This window comes from Branchiostoma lanceolatum, chromosome 2 (genome assembly GCF_035083965.1).
Source record: "Branchiostoma lanceolatum isolate klBraLanc5 chromosome 2, klBraLanc5.hap2, whole genome shotgun sequence".
Taxonomy (NCBI): domain Eukaryota; kingdom Metazoa; phylum Chordata; class Leptocardii; order Amphioxiformes; family Branchiostomatidae; genus Branchiostoma; species Branchiostoma lanceolatum.
The window spans coordinates 27680064-27698282 of record NC_089723.1 but is presented as its reverse complement, the minus strand read 5'-3'; the positions used below and the strand labels follow the sequence as shown (position 1 = coordinate 27698282).

General features: G+C 40.7%; 1 protein-coding gene across 4 annotated transcripts; it reads right to left on the bottom strand.

The window, feature by feature from the left end:
- Positions 1–896: 896 nt before the first annotated feature.
- On the bottom strand, positions 897–18014 carry LOC136428345 (uncharacterized). 4 transcript variants are annotated; one of them, XM_066417785.1, is made up of 9 exons: positions 17888–18014; positions 17129–17288; positions 6508–6698; positions 5977–6021; positions 5051–5621; positions 4386–4803; positions 4044–4133; positions 3750–3833; positions 897–3467 (listed from the first exon to the last, which is right to left on the bottom strand). In XM_066417785.1, exons 2-9 carry the CDS (start codon positions 17249–17251, stop codon positions 3349–3351), a joined length of 1641 nt encoding a protein of 546 aa, XP_066273882.1. In that variant the 5' UTR covers positions 17252–17288; positions 17888–18014; the 3' UTR covers positions 897–3348. The 4 variants fall into 4 exon arrangements, with proteins under 4 accessions (XP_066273882.1, XP_066273883.1, XP_066273885.1 ...); XM_066417786.1 differs by having other exon boundaries at positions 17129–17285; positions 17888–18012; XM_066417788.1 differs by lacking the exon at positions 17888–18014 and adding an exon at positions 17632–17653.
- Between the last annotated feature and the right edge of the window lie 205 nt (positions 18015–18219).

The following is an 18219-nucleotide window of genomic DNA, read 5'->3' as shown; positions in this document are numbered from 1 at the left end:
CATCGTCGTTTTATGCCTACTACAAGAGAAATCTGTTTAAAAAAACTTATTTTGGCAAAACCAAAAATTTTCTCACATGCCAATGTTTTTATTACATGAATAAGGGGGCCAATGTCATAGACAGAGAGGACAACTGACACACACTGAGGATAATGGAGTAGCCTGGAGTCCAGCCTTGTTAGCTTTGGCCCGCTTCCCAAGATCGCTAGCTTGGGCTAGCGGATACAGATCTTGGGGAGTGGGCCAAAGCTAACAAGGCTGGACTCCAGACTATTATGGAGGCCATTTGGATCAGGGAACTAGTCATGAACACAGACAAGGGTGATACAAACAGTCAGGTTGGGGACCACATTCTTGGCACAATGTGGCAAGCAGTAGCAGAATTTATTACTCCATGAAGAAAGCTGACTTGTTACCTTTCAAAAAGATTGTTTTCAGTGCCGTTTGTATTTTCTATGTGTTTGTGGACAGCATAACTCAAGACGTTGTGCATGGATCTTTGGGTAGGGAAAATGGGCCTCTAGCAAGCAGCTTTCTACGGTACTGCAACAGAGCTTCTGGTTTTGATAACTCATGTTCTGGGTACGTAGTGGTCGTAATTTTTGAGTGGTAGATCACTTGAGGCAGGGAGTAAGTGGTGTAGGTTTGGGTTTCCATTTTTAAATGAAATGTTCGCAGTCGAGTAAATTGAGGCAAGCACACATCTTAGTCTACTAGAAAATTGAGGCAGGGGGAAATGCCAACTTTCTGCTGTTGATCAAACTATAAAAACACCTGCCATACTTAAAACCTTATCAACAAACTTCACAAGTACGCAACTCATATTTCCATCTTTCATACTTCTCAACATCCAACCTACCACTCCTCTAAGAATAATGGATCACATGACATCATAGTAAAAATATCCCAGTTTATTCAGTCATCTTCATCATTCCATATGGGATAAGTTACTGGTGGAATATCATGCTTGCTACTGAATGTTCACTGTTTGCATTTAAAATTGTCATAATAATACCTGAGATCAGAGTGGGAGATGGGACCAGGTGTAAGAGGTGTGACTGTGCAATTGCCCACTTGGTCACCACTGGACCACCTTTGAGTTACTAGTTGCTGTCTTAGATTATTTCTCTACATGCTTTCAAGACATGACAACTGACAGTGAATCTGTTTCTTCTGGAATATATTGCTTCTAGTCCTGATGAGTTGTAGGTTACACAGCGTTTCTGTGCACCCTGTGTGAGTACAAGTCCTGTTAAGGTATGTCGGAGGGAGAGGTAGTGCAGGTATGCCCACAGCACTCAGCAGTGTGATGGAAGCACATTGCCCTGAGTTGTTTGACATGTAACAGCGTTGCAACCTGCCTTTAACGGGAAAATTTCACATGCCTATTCTGAATCGTCTTTGAAATACGACACAATCATTTTGTTGTCAAGGAGTGAACAGGCCTTCTCCCTTATTTCTAGATTAATAGCTGTACAAGGAAAGACATCATGCCTAATATTATGTGCATTAGTTGTACTACCATCCCAAAATCAGTTGTGGAGTGGTGGCATGCAGTAGCGTTAAAATGGGCTGCAACAGTCAACCTGGTACGATCGTTTTGGCTCTTTTACAGGATATTTCACTTCTGTTGCTATGTGTTCACACTGAACATGCCTACATCTACTCATCTACACTATCAACTAAATTAAATTACAACAAAAAATATCTCCATAAATTAAAGCACAAGTCAAGGGTTATGCCTACTGTGCAGTGATCACATCTCTACTGTGACTCATAAGCAAAACAGGAATACACTCACATTCAAATAAAAGCTCTGGCATGTAACGTTACCATTATTCTATCATAGTCTGAAGAGGTAAGACGCATTGTTCAACATAGCCATATGGATACCCAAAGACCCCAAAAATGTTCTTCCTCTGGGTCCTGTCATCCAATCCCTACTTGTCTCTAGGTTGTGTACTCGTGTATTAATATTAGGATACTTACAGTATTAAAAGCCCTTCTGGGAGAGTTTACAGTAAGAAACGTTGGACTTGGCAGTGGAGGTAAATGGTAGTTTCCTTATCTAAGTGTATGAAACATCTATCACATCATGCCGACTTTACACAGTTAATGAGTTAATGTCACACACTTCCACATCACGACAACATTTAAAACTTACCTAAAATAATTGTAAGACCCTAACGGTCTCCTGAGAAATTGGAAACCACACTAGGACAAAAGTGGTCTCTTGGACAAAAACGGGAACAAAAAAACATCTTTGGCATTTTACACGCTTAACATTCTTTCTAACTGTACAAACTACATTGTTAGCTATCTTACACTAAAAGTGCCTTAAACTACCCACTATATGTCACACACACAGTCTTACATATCAGGACTCCTAAGACATGGTGTTTTAAGAAGTAAGTAGACAGTAGTACAATGTAACTATTCTGAGGTACATGTAACAGCTAGTACAATGCAAGTACAAGTACAGGGACTGAGGTTTACAGGTAATGAACAGTTCTGTCCCCTATGTGACAACCAAGCAGCAGTAACACTTGAATCCAGATGGCATATTGAGATTGTGCTGAACTGAGGTAATATGTACGACAACAATCCAAAGAGGTGATCTTTGATACAAATGCAAACCAAATGTTGATACTTGTCTGGGGGAGTCCGAGCCCCCGAGACATGCAGCATAGTTCGGTGGTCAGCGTTAGTGTGAGGTAGACAGATTGACTTTATGTTGCATACTGAATAATATAGAAAGTAAAAAATCTCTTTGGATCACAATAAATCTTTTCATTGGAAACAAACTGCCGGTCAAAGGTAACAAACTGCCGGTCAAAGGTACATAGCTAATCTGAGGATTGCCACAGTTTGAAAGAACATCAAAATAGAAAGGATGAATATTGATCTGCCTAATGCAGACCCACCTAATGATGGTAAGGTTTGACTTGTACATAGTTTGTGGTGTTTGAGGTAGAGGTAGTTATGCCACAAGGTATCCACACAAGATCAGATATAAAGCAAAATACGGCCATTCAAATCACAACCCGTAAATAAAGCAGCCGGTGGAGCACAATGATCCCACCTACCTAGTACCGTTACCACACATTTCTGAATGTTAGATTGTAACTCAATTACTGAGCACGAGGATGTCTCTGAGGTAGAAGTCGCAGAGAAGAGAGTGGTCCCTACGCCACTGTGAACCACCATGACCACTAGAAGGGTATAAAGTTAAAATCCTGCTTTGCTGAGAGAGGCAACTAAGATGTTGAATTCAGACGTATGGCCGAGGCAGAGAACACAAGGGGACTCGGAGGGCTCTGGAAGAAACCATTGCACCAGGTGGGGGGATCACTGGGAGTCGGTGGGAGAAAGGGGCTCCTCATCAATGTGCAGTTGGTCCTCGTCCTCAGACTCTGCCATGGCAGCCTCCAGGTGGGATCGCATCTTCTGCTCTCTCTCCAACAGCTCTGCAAGAGATGAAATCTTCTTATTGGACTATCTAAAGGTTAGACTACCATTGTAAACAACAAACATCACAGTCAGAATGGATCAGATTACTGTTTTATAAACACACACTTGGGAACATTAATTCATGTCTTTCCACAGATCATACAAATTTGTACACATTCGCTATTGTAAGAGAGGTATACAACTTCATAAGCAATGCAAACTGCTGACACAGAGAGTTGTAGACACAATCATATGTGTATATCAGGAATGTATGCAACAGAATTGAAGATAAGGTGTACCTTCCAGCTGCTTGATCCGTTCTTCAGCCTGCTCCCTGGAAGTCTTCTCCTGCAGGTACCTGGTCTTCCACTCTCCAACATGGTCTGGGAACACAACAGTAACATTTAACCCTAACCTCTCTGGTACAATCATCTGTTTCTGTACCATTACTCAGCATCTGATATATGTTGCTCACTACATATCACAGTGATGTATCAGACACTAGATAAATATGTAAAAACGGTGCTCTTCATAATACAGTAAAATATGTCCAGGAAATCTTTATTGTACAAGAGCAAGTCCAGCATTCCTACCTGCGCCTTCCTCTTGCTCACGAACACGTCTGAGTTTGTGCGCAGCCAGAGCGAGAAGTTCCTGAGCTGTTTCCAGGATACAGACTGGATCTGAAACAGTTAAAAAACATAGCATGTAACATCTGCAGTCACGACACTAAAGACAACATCTTCAGACACAAGACTATATCTTAGAGAACAATAAGAGACAAAAGGGCAAACCTATGTCTATAAAAACATCAATGTGCAGTTGGTCAATGCTACAATTTATTCAATTTCACATTTATAGAATTCAATGACCAAACACATCTCTGTGTTTACTTGATGATTTAAGTAAGACGTAAGAAAAATAGGCCTATGAACCTTCTCTCTTGAAGGTGGGTCCCTCAGCTGTGGGGTGTGAGTCGTGGTGCTCCCCATGAGAGTTGCCGTTGGTTCCAGCGTGGGTGTTGACCGGTGGGGAGAGTTTGCGCACCAGGTTGAGCGGCTGGGGCAGCTGGGGCAGGCCGTTGGTCATCATCGCTCCCTGATTGTGGTTGGCAAGCATGGAGGAAGGTGGGGTTTCGCAGGAGATGTTGTTTCTTCTACCAACATTGGCGGTGGTGAGAGACATGGGGCTTTCGTTGTTGCCACAGAAGCGCTTCAGCTCGGGGGACATGATGCCGAGCTCCTGCATGGCCAGGGCTCGCTTCCGGTACAGACTCCCCTTCAGCTTCAGCTGGAAGTCCATCCACATCTTGTACTGCTCCTCTGATGGGCTCTCCAGGTCTAACTGCAACACCTGTAACAAGATTCGGGAAAGTTAGTTTAGAGACAAGTCTGGGCTTTACTCTAGGTCTAGGCTACATGGCCACCTGGACATACTACGAAATTCAAGCACTGAGGACTCAGAATGAATTGACAGGATCTAATATAGTTCCTTTTCGCCTCTCCACACGAGAATGACAATCTGTACCATGACTCAATACATATTCTCTAACAGATGATGCATTACCACATCCCAGTGTGTGGGTTATAACAGGACTGACCTGTGCAGTGCTTTCAATGCGCTTGCCGTACTCGTCGTGCAGATGCTTGAGGAAGGCGGACGGGGAGAAGAAGATGCCGCAAGTCTTGCACATGATGCATTTGGAGTCGCTGCGGGTCTGGTACTTGGGGATGAGGCTGCCCTGCTGCACACCATACTCGCTGACGTGCTTGATGCAGAGCTGCTCTCCCATGGTGCTCTGCAGGCGCTCGGCGAGGTCCTGCTGGGAGAGCTGAGGTAGCGCCATGTGTCCAGGGCTGCTGGAGGCCGTGGTGGCGGGGGTGGAGGGCGACTCCTGGCCCTTCATGCCCGGGGAACCCATCTGGTCCAGCTCGTCATCCAGCACCGAGATGACATCGGCCAGCTCTCCGCGGGTCGACCCCCCCAGGTACTGGGTGGTGGGGGGGTTACCGTTGGCCTGGGTGGTTACTGTGTTGCCGTGGGTTGTGATTGGGGCGTGTGAGGATGCGTGTGCTTGTGCAGCTGCAGCTGCTGCCTGGGCATGTGCAGCCTGGGCAGCTGCCAACTCGGCCAGGGGGAAGCCTTGCAGTGAAGACGCCTTCATGATAGCCCTGAGAGGAGGACACAATGATCACTCTCCATCAATATCTGTCATTTTACCATGACAAGTAAATGTATTATTTTACAAAGCATGTTCTTAGAAATGTCAAAAAAACATGCAGCTTCCATAAGATTGTTTTAAAACAGCCTCAATGAGGAAAAGTATTTGATGCTCATTTGCATGTCTTGAAATAGTTGTTGTTAATTAACCAACTGGTGATTCATTACAGTCAAGACTAATCCACCAATGTGGCTTTGTTCATTTCAAACCCATTACTTGAATTGTATTCGCATCAAGTACCAAGATACAGTCAGGGCTGTAACTGATATTGACTGTGCTCTAGAAAGAGATGGTATCTGTCTTACCTGAAATCAATAGGTGAACCCAATGAGCCAATCCTGCTCCTGCTCCTGTAGATATAACAACACAGAAAAGGTTTTAAACATTGAAATTGCATAAGACATAATTCAACATGTATATAGGCCTGTCCTAGAAATTCATGTCTTTTTGATAAAACCTTTTATACAAGCTATGAAATAAAGAGCTGGAAGGTGGCTTTCACTGGCTTATGTTTGGACAATAGTGGTGGGTAACAGTACAGGGACAGGTACTGAACAAAAACACTACTAATTGAGTCATCCAACAAAGAGACAAAAGCAAAGCAGGTGTATCAAAGTCTGTTCCCTACTCATCTATTTTTGCAAGTTTCATCATTTTCCCTTGGGACCAATGCCCTAGATATCCAAATAAGGGCAGGAGTTCACCCAGTAACCTGAATACTTGACTGGTATGATTATCTACCCCAGACCCGAACCTGACCCTCTGGACCTGGTTCAACCTGAATATTCTGGACCAGTATCAACCCCTGTTTAACAATGGCACATCCCAGGACTGACCTGTAGTTGCGGAAGGACTGACAGAGTTTCTCAGCATCTTCTTTGGAGATCATGGAGCAAGATTTGGCATTGTGGTCCACGGCACCGCGCTCCTTCAGGATCATGAACTGGCGTGGAGAGACGGGGAATGCACTCTGCAGGTTCAGCTGCTTCTGCTTGTTGTAGATCTGAGCTGGAGACTTGTATAACACCTAGGCGAACAAACGATACATGCCTTTCAGTGAGCTTTCAAGGAAAAATCCTACATGAATACTGTCGTTGCAAAAATGTGTATGTATTTGCCTCAAAACTGGTGAACAAAAGGATTCCTGTATTTTCAGGACAAGGCATATAGTGCCAGTTACATGTACTTCCAATTTCTTGCATTTTAGCTCTATGCCACCAACATCGACTTTGCACTGTTTCAATAACTGCATGGAAAAATCTCCATACCATACAACTGCACTGGAAAAATCAGATTGGCACAATGCGAAAAGAAGGGATGTACATGTAGGAAAACACAGAGTAACAATGTTCACTAGCTAGGCTACTCCACCACCTAGGAATGCATGTTTTGGTTGGTAATTCCAATTGGTTTGATCCATTAAAATACTGATTGCTTCATGGTGCTGGTATAATGTTTAGGACATACATACAGAAAACACTTTAGAGAACAAATAAGAAAAGTCTGTACCAAGTAGATATCAAAACTGCACTTCTATTAGTTCTAAGACTGAAAAGAAATGTAATTTTACAGTATGGGTAACTACTTTGCCATTCCTAGTGTACCTCACTTTTTAGGTGGATCAATATTATGAGTGAGTGTGTAAAATCAAGTGTCGTGAAACATTTTGTTCTGTCCTCTAATCCTTTGTCCTGCAGCCTCATTTCAGTTTGAAATCTCCCAGCCTACCATGCATCATTCTACTCTAGTGTGGTCCAACATTTCAACATTAGCTGCACAATGGGACAAGGGAAGATTTCAGCCTGGCATTATAATAGGATACATGTAATCTCTGACAAGGCAAACAATACCCTTCATACTATGCCATCTGGGAAGTTCCCATGGTCAGCACATGTTTACCACAGTAGGACACACCTTACAGTGAGAACTGTGCAAACACTTCATAGTGATATCTTACACTGGTTCACACAGCTAAACAAAGTCTCTCCCTCCATGACACACACAACGTTTTCCTGGCCACAGTAGGTGTTGTAGAGGTTCCTGCTGACCTTTACCAAGAGGTCAAGACCCTGGCAAATGACCAAGACTTGGTCAGGCACCAGGGCATCGGCCCAACAGGCACACAATGTCAGGTTGGGGCCTACTCTGGGCCTCCATTGTTGTGGCTCACTACTGTTGGTCACTAAGGGCAATGTGGTGGCAGAGGTCATTTCATGCTAGAGTTGCTCGGTTCAAAGGCATCTGACCTCCCTTGGAAAATACACATTACCTCCACATCATTTTTCAGTGCAAGTATCGAGCTGTCTCCACACGATTACCTACAGAAAAGTTACATTCTCACCCATATCTTACATCATGTAACCGCAGATGAAATATCACCCCACACTAGTATTAGTGTATATATAGCTAAAGAGCAGTTGAAGTATGCGCTGGGTGGAATGGTTGACCTCACAGGGTCAAAGGAAACTTCATGGGACAAAACCCCGTGACACACCCATTCTAACCATGGGAAAGTTTCATCATTCAGCGACCCTGTTACACATGAAAGTTTAGTTTTTAGTACCATAGCTAATGCCTGGGACAACTAACCGTATTGTAGCACACTGGAAGTTGTCATTTCAAATAGAGATGTGCACAACACTACATGCAGCAGAAGACTCCAAATGTAATACAATGCTTTATCTGTATTTATGTAGGAAGTGAGAAAGAGAAATGTTAGGACAGACTACCAGACTTCAGTATCATCTTCCCTTCACAACACTGTCCATTCTATACCTGAGGTTACAGATCTATCTAAGCGTATCTGATGCGGGTATTAAATTCTACTTGCACAGCTACATACACGTCAGTGGCATGAATGGTGTGTTGTTATCTACTGGTACAAATGTATCCATTTGGGCGGACATCACAGGACATATAAAAACACTACCACTGGTAACCTGGACAACACAAGCACCAACCATTATATGGGACAAATAGAGAGAGACTATTTAAATGAACAACAGCCTTTATTACATTTTCATTACTGACTGCATTTTAAAAAAACTATACTGCTTTGAAAAATGATGTAGGCTGGATATTCGTCATCCCCTGTGCTACCTTGCATAAAAACAATCAATACTTGACAATATACATGATACAAAAGCTCCATAAATGTAGAAAGAAACTTCTTCTGACAAAAGCCCTGAGAGCTATAAGCAGACATGAGAGCTTAGTATAATGAAATAGCATACTTTTAATGTGAACATTAACCTCTCCCCTGCTGTGGGCTCACCTCAGTAACCCAATTCTTCTACAGCAGAGATAAAATAAAAGGATTTTACAGTGGGCTGAGAAAGGAGATGGTCATAACATTACCATAATGTAGCTTTCAAAAGGATGGCAAGGTTATACTACAGTAACGTATGTACAGCCATTCGTACCTTAGTAGAATACGTTTTAAAAGATTCCTGAAAAATGTTTGCAGGTGCATTTCGGACGTTTTAATAAACGGACTGATGGACAGTTATCTTTTTGTGTCATGGCACAACAGGATTTGTCTCTGGCATACAGGAAGCTTCTTAGTTTAGCTAAACAAAACCCTCTTGACATTTGTGGGTTGATATGGACCAAGTGGTATGCATGCAGCTTAGCTGCTCCTGAATCATCCTACCATTCTTATCCCTTCAGGGTTTCTGACTGACTCTTCAAGCAGTAATAAATAGGGTGAAAGATCAGGTCAAAAGGGCAAGGGATGTTGCTGATGCATATATACATATCCACAGATGAACAAATACAAAAGACTGTAACAATCTACAAAATAGAATACTGGGTAGAAAATGATGTTCTCTTCTGGTTCTGACATAAACACACTCTGTCCTCTGGCTCTGAGTGAAATTCACTTACTGTCTGATTTGTTGTTGAAGGAGCAATTCTGCTCACATCCACCCGACTAATCTCACTGCAAATTATACTGAACACTTATTGACACAGGAGAGGAAGATTTCCAATGATAGAAGCATTCAAGGACACATACTGCAGATAACTACAATTCATAATTCATTACTAATTTGGTGCCTGCCTTAAGAGGCACAATTACTCAGAAGCATTCAATAGGACTAAAATGGCACATTAATATTGCTCACAGCACACTAATCTATATAGATGCATCCCAGGTAAGTGACATCTATAGATGCCATGTTGGAAAATACATGTATTTTATCAGATGAGATTTTTGCATTGTCCCAGTTACAACCCTCAGCTCCATTTATGCGCCCAATTTTGTATTGATTATATCAGGATACGTCAATGAGCATGCTGTATTTATAACATTGGTAACAATAAAGCAAAAATCTACAAAAATAAAAATCTAAATAAATGTTATTTTCTGTTGGGCAAGGTCAACCTAACATAATGTAGAACTGTTCTCTTTAAGGTAAAATGAAAACATAATGTTCTGCAGCCAGTTTCAGACAAGATGTTTTTATCATTTCCATTTTAGCAATTCACAGTACAAACACCAACTTGCTTTATTTGAGTAATGGCGAAAGAACTTACCATTTTCTACCTCATGAAAATAGAGTTATCCATGTTTTTATAAGAGCCAAGGCACTTTCATTGGGTTACCTGCACAAACAGGGTCTGTTATTGAATTGCAGCACCTAGTGCAGATGCTTTACCTGAAGCATGGTGGTTTCATTTGTGGGAATACCTTTTGTTTCTACTGGTAACATTGTTGTATGCTATTTTGTGACAGACGTCCTGTTAGTTGTTATAGCAGATATTTAGAGCCATGTGATTCAGACGTTGAAGTAATAGAGGTACAGTTGAACCATACTAATACTACCCAAGTAAACACATTCAACCCAATTTCTAAGGAGGTTAATACTTGTTCTTTCCTTGATGTAACAGCTATTCTTTATGCAGATGTTGGAGTGAAAAAAATGTAAAAGTTTTCTTACTGACAATAAACATTTCTGTAAACATTATATATTTGCACAACTGTTTTACATAGTATGCAATTAGCAAAAACAATCAGATCTGGAACCGAGGGCCAAGTCACATAACCCCCACGATTGGTTTACAACAGCAAATCAGGGGAATTCTTGGAAGAGTTGTGGATGTGTCACAAAATCCAGGTGTCTTGTGATGGGACAGGGTACCGCACAATGTATACTTTCAAAACTGAAGGAAAATCACTTATATAAACATATTTCAGTGAACAAAGCTACAGGCCAGAGTCTGGTATTTCCAAACCCAAATGAATAACAAGCATAACGAAAGCCTAACTGCAGTAGCTGGCATAATCACCTTCCCCAGAAGGTTATGTTTTCATTACCATTTCTGGTTGAATGGCTGGGTATGCTTATGTGTTTGTTTGTGAGCAGCATAACGCGAAAAGCTGTGGATGCCTGGATGGATCTTTATCATATTTGGTAGGTGGTTAGGTGTCAGGAAAACGAAGGTCAAGTTCGATAATGGGCCTCCTATTAGGTTTCTTCGGTATTGCAGCAGTACTTCCGGTTTTGATATCTCATATTCTGGATGTTTTATGGTCATGGTTTTTGAGTGGTAGATCTTCTGATTTTAATATCTCATACTCTGGACATTTTATGGTCGTGATTTTTGAGTGCTAGATAGCTCTTGTTCAACATGCAACATATACAAAAATTATGTTGCACATCTGTTGAGATTTTTTCATCTCGCTGTCCTCAGTTGACATCCTAATGCAGTGTAATAGAAGATGGAAACACAAGACAGTCACGCACACAAGGCTCTGGCGTTGTTACATGTATTGCACTGATGTCATCATTGTCCATGACCCTGAACTATCTATAATAAATAAGTTATATATCATAATATACACCCAACCCCAGATTACAGAACTGTTACAAATATAAGACAAGTTCCAGTCAATCTGGTAGAAAATCTGAGCTACATGCAGATATATGAGAGATGAATAAATGTATGTACATAACAATAATAATCCTGGCAATCTAAATTCAACATTGATTTCATAAAACCCCCAGTCATTCTTCAAAATCACATCCATGGATTCCTCTTCCATGTTTGAAAAGAAGACAGTAAAAGTGTTATGTTTCTAACCTATCAGCTTGTTTGGGATGATTATGGGACCAACAGGCCAATCTACAGAGCTGCCTGTGATTAGTAACAGGCTCCTCCTGATAGTATTTACAGAGGACATTTAGTTTAATGATACCCTATAGATCAGGCACAGATGTTGGATTCAGGGCTCTTCTTTCTCATTTAAATATGTCACAAAATGGTGCAGCCTACTTCCCCCAGTTGACATTTGCATGTCACACAAGAATGGCAGAGGTGAAAATTACCTTTTTTTGTTTCATGTCAAGACAATTACAGATATTGTGTCAGGCTGAGAATTGGGACAGTGGGGGAGACAAACAACAGACATGACAGCAGCAAAGTGTGCCAAACTTCACACCATCTGTGCCCAGAGAATTAACCTTTGGTATTATGGGTATCACCAAATTCTTTGGACGATGGCTTTTTAATGATCTTATCCAACCACACCTTCTTCCTCAATATACAGAGAAAGGGGACAGACCAAAAGGAGGCATCCCAACATGGCCATGATCTGTTCTGAATCTGAACATACTTTCACCTATTTGTGCGTAGCCTATACATATAAATGCTGGCAGGCTACAGGGAATTTTTAGGACAATGTTTAGAGTAGAGTAGAGTTGGCTACAGTAGACCTACAGCAGAGTTGTGGAAGTACCCATCTCTACAATGAGGTCCACCCAAATCTAGATGTGGTTTACCAAACAAACGGAGGCTCCCATCAATAACGTGAAAACTGGCTGTGTGTACTTGTATACACATGAGATGCAGAAGTATATACACCCAGGACAGTGAGACATTTGTTTTTGGCTACATCTTGACAACATATGGCAGGTCATAAAAGGCACTAAACCACACATAGAACGACACATTCAATTCAAAGTCAGATGACCGGACCAGAAGAAATATCTCACCCTGAATGGACAATGCATCTGGGGGGTGATTTCTATTCAACATCTAAATCTATTTTCAGCTAAGTAGTCGATACCTAAGCATTCCCGGTAACCGAGGATGAGTCAGTGAATAATGTCCTGTGCAACAAATTAACCTACATTTTTGTCAAGAAATATACACTGTACTTGAATACTTGGGGAGGATATACAATATACTGTACATGTTTTTCAGACCACAGGACCATAGAAATATAGATTCCCTGGATGCAGGGTGTAACTGGGAGTGTTTACATCCATATTCCTGACAAGAAATGAACCCTGACAGTGACAGCATCCACACTTCCCTTATCTGACATACTTGTGGGCAAGTTGTGTCCCATGGCCATGACTGATACTGCTTGATTAAACCTCCTTGTTTAGATACAAGTCTCTTCTCGGGTATCCAATGACTTCTTTAACCTGTATTCTCTTTCTTCCAAAATTGAAAAAAAGGAAGTGTTGCCATGTTGTCAAAAGCAATGTTGTGAAGCAAATCACCATGATATTGAAAATGATGAAAGACAAAAAAAGTTTCAATTAACCTTGAAATGTTATATCAATAATGAGATGAAAAACAGTTGACAAAGATATCTTAAATTCGTTTTTTTAAACATTACTAGACAATTGCCAATGCAAATTTTCTGACGTAGATACTAGTAGGGAATGAAATATATATATTGAACACAGAGCTTCCAAAGATGGTGTTGATGCAAAAACAGGAAAGCCAATAGCCATGAGTTAGGAACTATCCATATGATACCCTTTAAATCAGTGTCAGTTTGGCTTGTGGTGATGTGGTGGAACCGGGTGTCCACCCATCTGAGCTGAGGAATTAACTTGTCTCAAGGACAGAAACCCTTCCCTTCCGACAAGTGATTTATCATCAACTTGACCCTGAGACACACCACCACAACACTTCACACTGTTATTTACACCCTCCAGACAGTGTTGTCAAAAGACAAAGAACAAAGAACTGGAATTCTGCAGTTCCTACTTGGCTTAAAATTCTAGTATTTCTAATTTCAAGAAAAACCTACAACTGAAAATAATTGAAGAAAATGTATCAAAAAGACTGAACAGTTTTAGTAGCCATATGTAATTCATCATCACACACAGAATCACATATTCTAACATTTCGAAGTACTAGTATGAAGAAGAAGAAAGTATGTTTGTTTGTGACACTGGAGCTTTTAGTTGCACATACACTTGACTTTCAGACATAAATATCCAGTAGTATGTGATTGGAGGACACTTTTCTCTTCAATGTGCTTGGGGATAAAAACAGCTTTTAAAACTAACAACTTTATAGTCCATCCTGAATGATACATCATGTGCAATATCTTATCAAATACTAGTAACAAGGGTAAGGTTAAATAGGCCTTTGAGGCTTTCCATACCAGAAAGAAAAATTATGAATCTGAAACATGCCAACATTCATTCATGGCTCTTATTCTTGGAGGAAAATATACTTTTTATTCCTTCTCACAAAGAAATCAACCAATTTTCATACCCTTATGCACACTAAAAATCTGAGTGTCTCTGGAGATATCCTCTCCAGAATGTGCCCACACACTGATACAATCATCCAATACTAAATCTTCTGTCAGAATGTGAGAAGCAACACCACATGTGAACTGTCCCTGTTAGAATCCATAAAGGATGTTCCCAATGAATCCCTGGCATCTTCCTGCTACATTGGTATGCTGTTAAGTTATACATGTCCATAGAATCTAGGCAATGTCTTGTGTGTAATCACAAAGTCCCCAACCAAAGCTGGCTTTATCTCGTTTTATAGTTATATACTTGCCTGAGGCTACACAGCTGCTAGCTGATAGTCATACTACAGGCAATAGTTCCATTCACAGGGATCTATATTACCTGTTTATCTCTTATTCATATCATTTATAATTTAGTAACAGCCCATGGCACATTTGCATTCAGGGCCTATTGAATCACAAAGTGAAAAACATGTCACATATATGTCATATTTTGGCCCATTTATATGCGCCAGCTATCACTAGTATCAGAAGAATGGTTGAAGCTCTCTCTTCATGTTACATTCTACATGCCTGGTACTAAACCTGGATAGTCAGAAAGCTGACCACTGAGGTATTTATTTATAGTCCAACAAGGCTTTATGTAGATATACCATTCGATGGTGTTTGGTTACTCTTCACCATTTAGACAGAGCTTGAGATGGGAAACACAGCCTTTAATACACATTTCATGGGTGAATGGCAGGCTTCGTATGCAAATGTTGGCACTTGATAACCCTGCGCATTCTTTTATGTACTCTATACTGGATATGTCAAACACAAGGGCTGCAAAAATCAACACTATTCAAATGAGGTCTTTTTGTGCAATGAAGAGCGGGTGGGGTTCACACTTTACTTTCACAGCTTCCTGAAGCCTTTTGACAAGACATGACAAATTTCTATTCTATTCAACACCACCAAATAGTCTTTCAAGTCAATTCTGAGGTGCCAAATGGACAAAATTCTTCACCTCCTCAAGGATGTTATTGTGATACTTCAAGACGCATCTAACCTTACATCTAATTCTTTCACATTGTTTGCTGTGCTTTGTTGTCGCACTCCCTGGGTTTTGCATGGGAACACTTCAGTGGCGCTACGTTTGCTTACCAAATGGTTAGTTTTACAAGGAACGTTGTTTTGTATAGAAAAGCTGGGGAAACAAGAGTGTTCACTCAAGGCCACTCACTGTGCAAGGCTACACAAAACAAACTGCAACGCAATCTGGCATATTATACATAAAGCCATACATACACAATTCTCTGTAACACTATAGTTATACCTCATGCGCTTTAGCAATCTGTTGTGTGATCCTTACACACACAAAGATAAAAATCTGTTATCCTTCCTAAGCTTTGAATCCTTGGTTGGGAGGATTTAAATTTCAAATCTAGCTAAGATTTGCATCCTGTACCTATTGTATTCTGATGCATCTTAAAAGGTTGGAGATTTGCATGTGTGAATGTATGCATTTAAATGTGCCTGTGAGATTCCAAGCTGATCTGGAATGCTGATTAATCAATCTGTCAATTCACACTGGAGACAGATAATTCTAGTCTTTGTTCAGGAGGCTTACAGGAAAGGAAGAAGGTGAGATAAGACAATGGCATCGGAACAGTACATACTTTGAAGTTTGATATTCAGACTTTTTACAAAAGAACCTGGCAGCTGCAAATAATCCTGAGTAATTGGAAGGACATTCACAATATACATATCTGATGGCAATAAAAACATTTATGCAAATGTGGTTGTACCTAGGGAAAACAATGTAACATCAAATGATAAACTATCATGAACAAGACAGACACTGGAAAATCACTGGGAATGTTTGCTTGCTTTGTCTCGCTGATAAGATTGGATGTGAATAGAAACATTCCCATCTTAGCTAGTTATAAGATATTTTTCGATTTTTATCCACAATTTTTTCCCCTAAAATATACTATAGGAAATGTTGGACTTTGTCTAGTTGCACTTTTAGTTCAGATCTTTGAACTCTTGAGAGGATGGAAATTCACCATGTAAGATTCCATCATCTGTTCAACAGTTTTAGTGGCCATATGCAGAAAAAATATCTGGCTTCTGTCTCACAAAATGTCTTTGTCTCACCAAGTATGTATAAATAAACAACATGTTGTGGAAGTATGCATACTATCACAGATAAAGTCTATATCAAAGTCCAGTAACCTTGGCTGTCGGCTTAACTTCCAGACCATATCTAACTAAACACAGAAGTGCACACAAAGGAGCCAAGGTCAGCCTTTGAAAATAGAGAAAGCAATACTTCTTTTTCTAATAAGACGTTAAGTAAATACCAACTGGTCAGGTGCACTAGTAAAGTTGCGCGTTTCAGTAAAATAATTTGCTAGTGAAAATGGTTACAAGTACCATGGTTTATTCCCTATCTTAATCGGAAAACTTCAAGATAGAATAGAGAAATCAGTAATAACTTCTTAAACATATTTAAGTGGCAGTGGATATGACTTCATAATTATACTGTTTTTCCGAATGTAATGAAAGCAATGTAACTGTGAAGCTGCTAGTATATCTGTCAGGGATGTCAAAATTTGTGACAAATGTCATCATACCGGAGAAGACAAATCTGCAGGCATCTGGCAGTGATCATGCCTCCGCAGCGTGACTTCACCTCCTTATGGATAATCACCCATTAAATTTAACTCTCCGACTTTTATGTCACTACAATTATCCAGAAAGCAAGACAAATTTTCCTAGAGCCTCGGCGGTAGGAAGATGCGGTTATCATCGATTCCATGGATTTCTGTGTAGGGGATTGAATCTGGGCGCCCCGAGAAATTCATGAGCGCAGCGCGCACTGTCCAGCGGCACCACACACGTTGTACACCGCCCAACTAAAAATCACATGCGTGCACGTCAAAAGTAACGTGGAACTGTACCTTATTCCGTATCTCTGGTAGCGACACATATTCTGTGTCCAGAATTCTGAAGCCCGTGAGTTCGACGCCCCCAATCTCTGTGGGCACCACGTCCAAGTTATCGGGTGCTGGGTTGGGATTCATGGCTGCTTGTCACTGGGTCGGTGTCGAGTAATAGCTGCTGCAGAAGACAAGCACGGCAAACGTAACGTTACACATGAAACATGTGGTCTTTCCTCGCGCAGCTGAATGTCGTTAAGTTGATAGGGTTGTAAAAGTGGACAAAAACAAAACGCATCGGGGGGAAATATCCTACGCACTCAGAACTACGACTTCCCTTCAAACAAGAACAGCAGCGGTAAGGTTTGCCGTCTACACGAAATTGAACTTCGCATGTTGGTTATAGTTATATAATTTTGATACCTGCGGGTATTACACTGATAGAAAAGCTTTCCTTTCTGCGAAAACTAGAGCCCAAGAGCGCAAAGTGGAAGCCGTGAGACCACGCGCCTGCTGGTACTTACGCGCCGCACACGGACTCTGTAACAGTTCGAGATGTAAATGCAACGTTGCTATTGTCTAAAACGTAAATAACATAGCGGTAAAGCTATTTTCGCATGCCGCGTTTTGTGAAGTACGGCAACGTACGGCGCTACTCAAAGATGCCAAAATAATCACCAACACAGATCTTAATAGGAAACAGTAAAATAAGCCTTAAAAACGAGAAGTAAACTTATTGCGTCAAAAGTTAAGTGTAAAAGAACACAGATTCGTGCAAACCTTGAAGAAGTTTGTTGTTGTTCACTCCTCACATGAAGAGGCCGCCATTGTATTCCTTCCCCAGCATGCACTTGGAGTGTGTTGCAGCTCACTTGTCACTAGATTAAAGAATTTTGACAGAGGGGTGATATCACTAAAATCTGAATATGCGTAATATCAACATTATTGCTTAAAACTGTAAAATAGAAATTTAGATTAAAAATAGTGTTAGATATATGGTATTTTGTACTTAAAATTTAATTAGATTGGAATAAAATAAATGAATATTCGATACTCGATTAAAACATACCCTACTATCGAATGGTCTATCCCTACCCGAATGTCAGATTAAT

What these genes read in the sequence shown, in the direction of transcription:
- LOC136428345 (XM_066417785.1), bottom strand. Translation starts at nt 17,251, where the DNA reads ATGAATCCCAACCCAGCACCCGATAACTTGGACGTGGTGCCCACAGAG. An exon ending in CAGTCCTTCCGCAACTACAG is followed by an intron (nt 6,022 to 6,507) that starts GTCAGTCCTGGG and finishes TTATATCTACAG; the next exon opens with GAGCAGGAGCAGGATTGGCT. An exon ending in GCATTGAAAGCACTGCACAG is followed by an intron (nt 4,804 to 5,050) that starts GTCAGTCCTGTT and finishes ATCTTGTTACAG; the next exon opens with GTGTTGCAGTTAGACCTGGA.